This window comes from Mytilus trossulus, chromosome 2 (assembly GCF_036588685.1).
Source record: "Mytilus trossulus isolate FHL-02 chromosome 2, PNRI_Mtr1.1.1.hap1, whole genome shotgun sequence".
In the NCBI taxonomy this organism is placed as follows: Eukaryota; Metazoa; Mollusca; class Bivalvia; order Mytilida; family Mytilidae; genus Mytilus; species Mytilus trossulus.
Genome location: NC_086374.1, coordinates 62,287,979 through 62,300,349, shown reverse-complemented (window position 1 = coordinate 62,300,349; position 12,371 = coordinate 62,287,979). Strand labels below are relative to the sequence as shown.

Here is a 12,371-nt window from a genome sequence, read left to right as displayed (position 1 = left end):
TTAAGATTTCAATGTCCTAGTTGGTCGAAAATAGAAGGGGGCATATCTGCCCTCTGCAATTCTGTTCAATGCCAAAAATGTTGAATATCTTCTGGAAAATTCATTTTACAATCAGAAGATATGATAAATGAAAGAAAAGACATATTATCTATTTATAAATTAATCATATGTTTTCTGTATACATAATCAGCCTGTCATTTTCAGTCCAAAAACAGCCCCCGTGCAAACCCTTCATCTTAAACCTGTTCCTCCTTTTAAAATTTAAAATTTAAAAATTTTGAATTTTTTCCTTTTCATATAACATAACCCTAAACATTTTTTTTTTTAATTTTTGGCCTATGATCGAGATAAGTGAACTGAACGTAAAAACCTGAGATTATTTATCAGCAAGAATATGTCTAGTAATTAAAACTGATAAACTAATTAAGTTAATCTCCCTTTCTTTGCAGGAAGTATGTAAGTCAAACCTGAAACACTGTTAGGTAATTTAATTATTATGAAAATTTAGCTCTCATAGCCAGCATGGAAGCCTAGAACTAATAACTTCATGTTAATACAGTCAGGTACTTGCCAATAAATAAATTGCACTGATAAAATTTAACAAACATGTTTTTCATTATTTTAATATATAGCCCAACAATCTTATTTTTCAAAATAAATGGACTTTATGGGCATTTATTTCTTTTAAAAGTCAAATTAATCTTATAATTTGCAACACTTTTTAATGCAAGAGTTATCTCCACTTGTTTTTAAAAGTAATTGCAGAGGGCAGACTAATTTTAATATTTTTCTTGTCAATTGTTTCTTCTAAACAAAAAATCTGTTTCCAGGTTAAATGATTAAAAAATATAAAATATAAAGTAAATTTGAACAACTGAATATGTTTGTAAAAAGAGATAAAAATATAGGAATATTCTTGATTTACTATTACATGTATTTTAAAAAAGTTAACATGTTTTCAATTGTAAGATATATTCTTGTAAACAATCATATATTCAAATTATATACATTCTCATCTTGGCCGTATTTTCTCATAATGAAAAAGATTTCCTTTCTCAACATAAGCACCATCAACTATTTCAAATATTTGGTTCTTTGTAAATTCAAAATGCTCCTGTACAAACTCATAAAAAGCTTGTTCCATTTTCCACACTTGTGTACTTTGTAGTCTTTTAACAGTCTCTGGCTTTGGTGGAATTTTATGAGAAGTTTTTCTTAGATGAGACTTTCGTCCTGCAAAAGAAAAAAATGTTTAATACACCAATAATTTATTTCATAACAAGAATGTGTCCATAGTACACGGATGCCCCACTCGCACTATCATTTTCTATGTTCAGTGGACCGTGAAATTGGGGTAAAATCTCTAATTTGGCGTTAAAATTAGAAAGATCATATCATAGGCAACATGTGTACTAAGTTTGAAGTCGATTGGACTTCAACTTCATCAAAAACTACCTTGACCAAAAACTTTAACCTGGGGCGGGACAAACGGACGGACGCACAGACCAGAAAACATAATGCCCCCCTACTATCGTAGGTGGGGCATAAAAAACAGCTTAATACACCAATAATTTATTTCATAAAAATAACTCTGGCTTACTGTTCAATCTTAGTATCTTAGAAGTATAAAAGTAAAATCAACTTTAACAAAACTTAATGTAAACCTCAATTTAATAGTTCACAACCTTGTTGGAAAATTTTCAAAGGATTAAAAAGTTGAGTTATACACATAAGTAAAGGAATAATGTGTCTACGGACACAAATGACCATGCTAGAGCTTGCCAATTTTCCAAGTTAAAAGGGGCCATAACTCTAAAACAGTAAATGACTCACTGATTTAATAACTTTGTCTGTTTGTTGTGGTTCTTAAACATTGTGTATCAGTTTCATGAAATTTGGATAAGGCAAACTCGCTTGGAGTGCAGAAACCAATTTGGACAAAGAAAATGAAGTCATTGCCTAGAATTGTGATTGTTTTTTAAAATAGTTAAGCTTTGAAATCTGATTGCTTACCTTCGTTAAATATTGCTACAGCTCCTCTAAAGAAACAAGGTAATGTGGCTTAAATGACAGCGATAAAATCACCTAACTTACCTTCGTTAAATAATGCTACAGCTCCCCTAAAGAAACGAGGTAATGTGGCTTCAATGACAGCAATAAAATCACCTAACTTACCTTCGTTAAATAATGCTACAGCTCCCCTAAAGAAACGAGGTAATGTGGCTTCAATGACAGCAATAAAATCACCTAACTTACCTTCGTTAAATAATGCTACAGCTCCCCTAAAGAAACGAGGTAATGTGGCTTCAATGACAGCAATAAAATCACCTAACTTACCTTCGTTAAATAATGCTACAGCTCCCCTAAAGAAACGAGGTAATGTGGCTTCAATGACAGCAATAAAATCACCTAACTTACCTTCGTTAAATAATGCTACAGCTCCCCTAAAGAAACGAGGTAATGTGGCTTCAATGACAGCAATAAAATCCCCTAACTGTTCTGTAACACCTACGACTAGATAATTTTGGAGTATATTGTATTTTGCTCTCTCTAGAGCCCAGCTACTACCAGGATTCCTGAAAAAAAATTGTAATACATGTTATTTGAATGTTCATGGACCAACAAAATAATAGATCCTTTGTTTGGATCTTTTTATAAATATGAAGACCTGAGATCACTAATAATGTTATTTTCCATATATTTTCCTTTTCAAAGGGCCGTAATTCCTGTAAAATAGTTTGCCTGGACTCTCTATAAATATTCAACAAGAAAGGCTAATTCATTAACTGTGTAACATAAATTACATTTCAATGAGAATTAAATTGTAGCAGTAAGTGCTGATTTTTGAACTCACCCCAGAAATTATTGATATAAACTTTTTAATTAAATTTTATAAACATCTAGGAAGAATTGTATCCATGAGAACACTTACAAGACTGATGAACACCTATTATTTCTATGACAAAAATAAGCAAGAGAAAGGGTGAGACCTAGGTTTCACACAAGCATTCTCATCTCATTTCTCTCTTTTAAAAACATTTGGCATTTTGTTTTCACATAATAGATTGCTGTTTGGTGTGAAGGTTGTACTTTGACCTATAATGTTTTTTTTCTTTTACAAATTGTGACTTGGATAGAGAGTTGTCTCATTGGCACTACATTTTCTTATATCTATCATAGTAAAATGAAGACAACACTATAGGTGTAATTCTAACCTCCATCTAAGAACAGCATTTTATGTGAGATAGGTATGATAATGTATACATGTACTTTTTTCAGATGTCTTTACTCTTTAATAAGCGACAGAACTTGGAAGGCAGTTTACAGGAATCAGGATAACCTAATATTGTCAAATTTTTTAATTAATAAAAACATCACCAAAACTGTAGAATTTCCAGTAATTACATCTGTTACCTACCAACATTCAGCATCCTGACCACAGAAGAATGGTATTTGTAACCATAAATGTACAGGATCACAGTCATTACCTCCCTTTGCTACACATTCATCAAAGGTCTGAAAAGATAAAAAACAAAAAAAATATATGAAAGAATAAATAATAAATAAGAATATGTAGCCATTCTCTTAACAAACAGAGCCTTGGCGGCTGATAAAGTCTAGTAAGCTGGTCAAATACCTCAGTGGTCTTATAACAGGGTTATAAATTAATTGTTCAGCATATATGTCCAGTATAAAGCACATATCACATCAACATGGCCTTGTACAAATAACATCAAATTCAAATTCTTCATGTTTTTGACTTAGATATAGAAAATTAAAATGGAAGCCAACAGCCTTTAAAATCCTTTTTAATTGAGATACAATTTCATGTGCTATTCTTTCTGAGGATATTAATGTACCGCATGTTTTGAAATAATTTCGTTAATTCTGGAAACCTTTTACTCTTAATGCACTAATGTATTTGTATTTGTCCTAATATTGGAACTCTGTTTAAATGTGCATCAGCAGGTCTGAATGTGTTTAATATCTTTATTTCTTGTATGTTAAAATCAGATTTGACAACTTAAAAATCGGTATCTCACAACTATGCTACTGCACTTTTTTTCAAGGACATCAGAATCATTTTTTTTGTTTGTACATATGGATTGGAAATCACATTTTGCACTGAGCAACCACAGATTGTTGCACGGCGAATTAAAAGAACCAACTATTTTTATCATTTTATGGCCAACTGAAATCCTAGCGATGATGATATTGACAAAAGGGTATCAACAAATACAACATAGCATATATAACTAAACAATGCAAAAACTGTCAATGAAGACAAATAAACAAATAAACGAAACAATGACAATGTTCTGTGTTTTGCAGTTTTATCATTCATCATTGCACCAGACAATTGTATTTTTGACATTTATCCTACAAATATATCTAATTGATAACTAACTTCAAAGCTATGGAAAAGTAAACTACTAATTACTGTAATTACAGTATGTAAGTGTTTTTACATATTACAAAATGTTACAGACTAATCTCTTAATCAACATGACATACCAAGTAAGCCTGGTTCTTGGGTACATTACCAGTAAGTCTAGTAAATTACAATGATAGACCTTTCTCAGATGCCTTTTGATACATTACATTTAAATGAGATATTGAATTTTCTAATTGCCACATTAAGAATTTTGTCTAAAAACAAAGTATTTAAATTTGGCATATTATTTGAAGTTACTTTTTTGTCTGTACATATTTTTGGGCAATAATTTAAATTAGTCATTCGGAATCATGATTTTGTTCATCAACTGTTATCACAGAGATATGTCTCGCCTTTTTGTAATTTTGATTATGAAAATGTTGAAATCAAAATAGCAATACCTTACCATCTTACATTTAAGATAATGTAATGTAAGCAAACCAATCAAAGTCAATAGACCATGACTGAGGGGGCGGAGCCAAATAATCTCCATGGCAATGAGATGTGACAATGCTAATACATCTGCATACCAATTATCATTGATGTACCACAAGTGGATCTCCATAAACTGACCTAATCACAAAGTAATACACAGGTAAGCAAACCATTCAAAGTCAATAGACCATGACTGAGGGGGCGGAGCCAAATAATCTCCATGGCAATGAGATGTGGCAATGGTAATACATCTGCATACCAATTATCATTGACATACCACTAGTGGTTCCCCATAACACTGAGCTAATCACAAACTAATACATTGTTGACGCCGTCGCCGTCGCCAACGCCGGAAACAGCATACCTATGTCTCGCTTTTTGACTCCGTCAAGGCCAGACAAAAATGGGTTTGAAATACTGGTGTAAGAAACAGGCTTGTTGCCCCAAAAAATTGATAAACCCAACTAAAGTAAAAATTAACAATCCTTCTGAACAAGGTGGTATTAAAGTTAAACAGAATCATTTAAATGAAATTTCACATCATAGTTCAGTACTTTTATCATAGTTCAGTACTTTTATGATTTCACTTTTGACTAGACAATTTGGACGCTTTGGAATCTTTAAAAATTTAATTCTGCAAACAAATAATGTGACAGACTGACAGATGGATAGAGGGAGGGAGATGGACATGAGGATTTATCTATATAAACAGAAGAAATAGGGGAAATAACGATATTTGAAGACAGTAAAAACTAATGGGGAAGACTTTTAATAAATAAAATTGAGAATGAAAATGGGGAATGTGTCAAAGACACAACGACACGACCAAAGAGCAAACAACTCTCTATTTGAGCTTTATGTGTTTATTATTCTCTCATATTTAATCATTCTCATTCATTTTAAATCTTTCTCCACTTCAGAGTCCTAAGTAATTACAATGTATGTAGTTATTAATTCACACTTCATATCACAATCTATCTAATTACCAAGTTATGAATATAAAAGAAACATCACTGATAAACATAACAGAAAACTCTCTAATCAAAAGATATCAGTAAAATAAACATGCATTATATTAATAACTTACTAATTAGTTTTTGTTTACATTAGATAGATACCATCTGGGTGGAATATGTATCTTAAGTGTGTGTTTATATCTTTTCTCTATAAAAATCATTCCATTAATTACTAAATAGATTGCTAAGATAATCAGACCAAGTCAGGGACAATATATTATGCTTCAAAGATCTCCCTACGATACTAGCTCAAAGATTGAAACGGACCTCTAAAAGCTTGTAAATTACATTATATGAAATGAACTTTATTCTCTCAAATGTCTCCTTGACTTTCCAAAGATAATATTTACTTTGCTATAGGACAGAATAACCTTCCCATTATTGAATGTCCTAATTGTTTGCAAATAAGTACGTAATTATCGCTTATAACATTAAATCCTTCATTTTTTTCTCCTTCCTCATCAAGACATCATTAATTGCCAATATCAATGAAAGATATCATTACAGTTATGATGATATCATTTCAAGAGCATTTTAAAAGTTTAGAAGAATATTTTTGAGACCTGAAACCTAACTAAGATCTTTTGACAAATAATATATGAATGACTGAGGTATTTAAATGCTCCAGTGAGCCTCTAGTTTAGTTAAAATTTCTATTATTTATTACCACATGATACTCCTGAAATGATGACAATAAATTCTTCCTAAGTACTTGGTATTTCAAATAAAATTATCTAATTTCAAGGTCACTGTAAGGTTATCTTACTATCAGGTCTAACATCTTGAAAAGGTATAAAACAATCCTTCCATCTACAATCTAATTTATTTTCCTGTTATTTGAATCAGAAATAACAAAACAGATTATAAAACTAAATTGTTCATGGTATTAATCGTATCAGGAATAATTTTTAGAAGGCCATAGGCACATATTCGCAGTAAAGATTTCTGAATCAAAGTGTTTTAAATAGACAGGCCCTGAATTAAGAACCTCACAAAAAACGTCATTCCTAAAAAAATTGTACAGGGAATAGTTGAACTCTGTGGCTTGCCAGCAATTACTGCTGTCCGTGTAAAACTGTAATATTGACTCTGAGAAAGTTGGCTACCAAAAACTAAATCTAATTTATCAGTAAAATCTAGATAAATTTCAAATTTTACTCAGGATACTGTCTTTTGATACAAAATAATTAATGACAAAGTTTTAAAAAAAATCAGTGAAGGTTGGATAAAGGTTGGTGTCTAAAAATACCTGAACCAAAGGGTTACAAGAGCGCAATTATTCGTAATGGATTTTCCATAGGGTACCACAAGTGTTCTGCATTTTTTTTCTCGAAGACAACACAAACTAGGGAAAAATGGCTGGCAGTTCCTGTTACTAGAAATGCCATTGTTGCATTACAACTTATTAAAAATATAGGGTCATGCGGCTCAAATTGACTTAAAATGCAGTTGAAAAAGATCATCTACTTTTTTCGCTTAATAAAAAAGGCATATTTTTAATGGCTCCAACGTGCAGAAATTGAAAATATATTATATTTTCTATACTTCATAAAATGTGAATAGGATTTTCAGCAATTTTTAAACCTAATTGGATAAGCTTTCGATTAAGTGTAATTCCAATCCTGTATCAACAAATTTGAAGCCGTTTACAGGATTCAATTCTGAGTACCATCTTGGGGTAAAAAACTTGCCGGTAAAATGTAAACAAATAATTGCGCTCTTATAACCAAAGACTTCTATCAGATTTTACAAAAATATTTCTGATGCTTTAACTGTTAAAATATTTTTTTTTTTTAAATGTAAAACATATATTTTAGAATAGATATAATCATCCCTTTATTCAGCAGAATAAGATGCCTAATGCAAATTAATATCAAGATTCATCTAGTGTCTGATAAGATTTTAGCACAATATTTTATTACATAAAATACTGCATGTTTATTTGTGTACATTGTATTCAAATCTTTGGTCAAACCTAAATTGGAAGTAATCCAGGGTAAATAGTACTCAATGGTTTTTTTACCCAAAAGGCCTAAACACAAAAAGCTTTCTCTTATCATGTTTTGCTCCTTCTGTCTGCCATCTGAGGGGGGGTCCCAACCCAGTACAAAGGGAGGGTTCCAACTGTATCTCTCCATTCAAATGCATTGATCGTCCAAAAAAGGGGAGTTCCAATCCCTGGAACCCTCCCTCTGGATCAAGCAGTGCAGAATTTAAATTGGGATTCATTTTTAAGATTAAAGGAGGCGGACATGCTATAAAACAGATTGTATATCTACACTCAAGGTTTCCAATAATCATAGAAGAATGTTCATACAATCTAACATTTTTTTTGCAATATACTTCGATATTTTGAAATGGCAACAGCTGAATTGGATATCTCAGTGCATATTGCGTAATAAAAAATACAGAATAAATATGAAATGTCAATAAAAAAGTTATATTACATTTGAATTTTGTAATTATTTATCTATTTTATTAGATGCAGTTCATGTGAACAACCTTTCAGTGATATATAACTATGATTAATAAAACTTGCCACATACATTTGATTTCAATAAATAACATGCATTTTTTTAACATAAAAACATAAATATACTGACTCCTTCTTACTTATCCATCAAACTTGGATTTTTCAGGATCATTTAGGAATGCTTATCTTAATTCCATTTAAGGAAAGATTAAACATCAAAATCAGATGATTTGATAATCAAATTTAGTAGGCCTAAGGGGTTAGCAAATAATTTGGGATCTCAATGACTTTGAATTAATTCTGTTTTGGAATGTGGCGTTTTACCAAACCTTGAAGAAAGCAAGAAAACTACACATAGAACCATACAGGCTTTAGTTTTGCATGTTAGATTTTGTGAATCCCCAAGTAAGAAAGATCAAGACTTATTATAAATATATTTTTTGAAAAATATATTTATTTCTAAATACAGGTACTTCTTATTTTAAAAAGCTTGCCTGAAACTTAGAACATACACTGTGATCTTTAAATTAACTTTAATAAGTAAACCATGTAAAATGCACATTAGCAGAAAAAAAGTCATTTTAAAGTAAAACAGACAAAAAGATCGTAGTTAAGATCACCCAGCAGTGTTATGACAAGGCGGTGTTATCTGTGACAAGGGATCAGAAGTGTCCTATTCAAGCAGACGACAGGTATATACAGGTGTTTAAATAGGGTGGTATACCTGACATGGTGGCGTGCGTCACAAAAAAAATAATTTGTAAAATCATACAATGAACCAGTATTTAACACCTTCGAAAAAAATTATGTTTTACATCAAGTAAAACCCATTATGAAAAATGACTTTGGTACAGATCAACTCAATTCTTAAGACTGATGTTTTTTTAAAGGGGCATAACTCTAGAAAGAAAAAATTGACACCAACAAAATTCAACCTTAATTTGTGTTTTGTGGTAATTAGCATTGTGTATATGTTCATAATATTAGGTTGAGGGAAAGCAAAGTTAGAGAATGTAAACCAATTTAGAAATATAGATGGACAAGGATTAAACTTAATGCCTCCTCTGTTACGGCAGGGGCTTTACCGTAATAGCTTTTATGAGGAAAAGATTTTGAGTAAAAGAATTTAGCCAACATCACAGTATTTGTACAACAAACAAGACATTACAAAATCTTGAATTTTTATATTTGCCACAAAATTTTATCCTTTTTTTTTCAACTGTTTTTTCAAGGATTTCTTTATCAGCAGCTTGAATTATTTCATAAATGATCACTTTACCAACTTATTTACTGACATGGATATATAATATAATATACACCTAGAAAGACATTTGTAGCTGTAAATGTGTTTTATTGCATAAATAGTCTTTTGTGGTCACTAATGTGGTTTTAGAGTCATATCCACGGTGTAATACCTCATTTCTCATGTAATCTCACATTTTGTTTGAAGGTCGGTATGTATGTGGTTTTCATCACACATTCAAAACATTTAAATGATACTCCTGTTTAAAGGTAGATTTAAAGTAAAACCTTTTCTAACAAACCCCGCAGAAACTAGAAACCTCCGCAATCTGAACTCTTCTAACAGGACAAACCAATGAAAACTCTTTTTTTTTAATAAACATGTCTAAGCAAACTTATTAATTCCTAATGCTAATTTGGTCATAAATATTGATATGAAAATGAGGAAATGAGGAATATGATTGCCAATGAGACAACAACACAATAGAGTTAAAATGAAATGGTAGTAGTATACATATAAGCAGTTATAGGCCATCATATGGTTTTCTACAAGGACAAAAATATAAGTCCTTTTGGAAAGAGGCAATCAGTATTGGTCTGTTTCAATCAAGATCATAGTTCCATGAGTTATATATGGTATCTTGAAAGAGGAAATGACACAATATATAAAGTCTTTTGTGGTTATAACCTTTGAAACCATCCCTTCTGTTCTTATTATCAAATCTAAAAACTTTCAAATACTTCCTTGGCATTATGGTTTACTTTCTTTCTTTCAATAATGTGATGTTAAGAAGTAGTTTATTTTTGAATTCTAAAACCCCAAAATAGAATTATTTGTGGTTTAACTTATTTACTTTACATTGTATATGTAATATATTGTAGAAACATTAATTTTTCGTGGGGTTAAAATTCATGGTTTTGTCTCTATATAAGATTTCATGGGGATTTAATTTCGTGGTTTCCAGCAAATGGAATTGACATTATATGTAGGTTAAATTTTATGATGGTTTTTTAATTTCGTGGATATATCCTTTCCATGAAATAAACAAAATTAAAATACTCCACTAAAGTTTCTGCTTTAACAGTATTTAGAATATACCTCTGTATTTCCTGCTTTTCTTCTCCGTAGACTTGGTCTGAAATCATCCCCATATCTTACAAAGTAATAATATGAAACCAATCGATCCAGTGGCTTCCTTATAATGTTGATGTATAATGGCTTTTTCGCAACACCAAACCTAAAATGAAAATAAGTAAACTTAGATCACACCATTAGGATTTCTACTACAAATCAGATGTCAATGCCTCTTTGTGTCTCAGCGACTCATTTCTAAAAAAAAAACACTTGTTAGATAAGAACATTTCAGTATACCTTACTTCTAATTCTATTTGTAAGATTTTTGGTGAATAGAGAACCAGACTCTGATATCAATATATTTTTCTCATTATAGCACCTTATCTGTTTCATTGTTTCCAGTCTACAACACTTTTAAACACTTAACTAACAGTATAAAGTACTAAATTTACAGTTACTAAGTCATTTGAGACAAGACTAAAAGAGAATACAAAGGACAAATCATGTATTTACAATCAAATACATAATATACACAGGATTTCTACCTAATCTATTTGAGGTTCTGTATCTTGAGGGATTTTCTGAGCTGCATCCTTTTTTACTTAAGGTTTATATAAAACCAACTGTTATAAATTCATGATTCAATTTTTTTCAAGCTGATACTTTTTTTTACTAATAAACAGTATTTATCTAGTTGAAGTTTGTTTCATACAAATTTTATACATATTTTCCGTATGCAAACTTGATCTCCTAATGTGTATTTCCTTAATTACAAAAGTTCACCAAGTCTACATGTTCAATATAAAATAGAACTCAGAAGTGGATTGATAAAACATTTACAGGGAATGACTAAATTCCCCCGGGAGAAGACTTTAACACAGTCAGCTACAAAATATGGAAGTTAATACGTCTTAACTGACATATACAGTCATATTTGATGTAGAAAATTACAACATTTATGAATATAAAAAATAATTGCCTAGCAGAAAAAAAACCTTAGCGGTTAATCAAACGGCAAACAAGATTAGATTGCTAGGTCAATATTCGTATTGTCATCTACTCGCTCATAATTGGATCAGCAATCCTCCATTAATAGTCAGTAGTACGATAATCAACACTTGTGGTGTAGACAGGCAAAATCAGGATTGGTTTTTATTAACTGTAAGATTAAAGAATGACCATTTAGTTTTCTAGCTTGACTTATGACCAGAGAATTGACCAGCATAACTTGACTTAATCATCTGCATCAATCAAAAATCTTGATTTATTGACATAAGCAATGACCTTTTGAACTCAGCAGTTTTCTCCAAGAAACATAGTTTCCTCCTCAATGAAAAACTGGCCGCTATGACATAGCCAAGTGTGCTTAAAGTGGTGTTAAACACCAACGATCAATGGCCGCTATGACATAGCCAAGTGTGCTTAAAGTGGTGTTAAACACCAACAATCAATGGCTGCTATGACATAGCCAAGTGTGCTTAAAGTGGTGTTAAACATCAACAATCAATGGCCGCTATGACATAGCCAAGTGTGCTCAAAGTGGTGTTAAACACCAACAATCAATGGCCGCTATGACATAGCCAAGTGTGCTTAAAGTGGTGTTAAACACCAACAATCAATGGCCGCTATGACATAGCCAAGTGTGCTTAAAGTGGTGTTAAACATCAACAATCAATGGCCGCTATGACATAGCCA

At 31.3% G+C, this 12,371-nt stretch overlaps 1 protein-coding gene across 2 annotated transcripts in view; it reads right to left on the bottom strand.

The window, feature by feature from the left end:
- Positions 1-296: 296 nt before the first annotated feature.
- Positions 297-12,371, bottom strand: part of LOC134707730 (heparan sulfate 2-O-sulfotransferase 1-like) — a 42,428-nt gene continuing 30,353 nt past the window's right edge. For both annotated transcript variants that reach the window (XM_063567745.1, XM_063567746.1), the window contains 4 exons: positions 10,701-10,839; positions 3,419-3,516; positions 2,419-2,576; positions 297-1,233 (listed from right to left, as the gene is read on the bottom strand). In XM_063567745.1, coding sequence (XP_063423815.1) covers positions 1,013-1,233; positions 2,419-2,576; positions 3,419-3,516; positions 10,701-10,839 — 616 coding nt within the window. In that variant the 3' untranslated portion in view covers positions 297-1,012. The remainder of the gene's footprint in view (positions 1,234-2,418; positions 2,577-3,418; positions 3,517-10,700; positions 10,840-12,371) is intronic.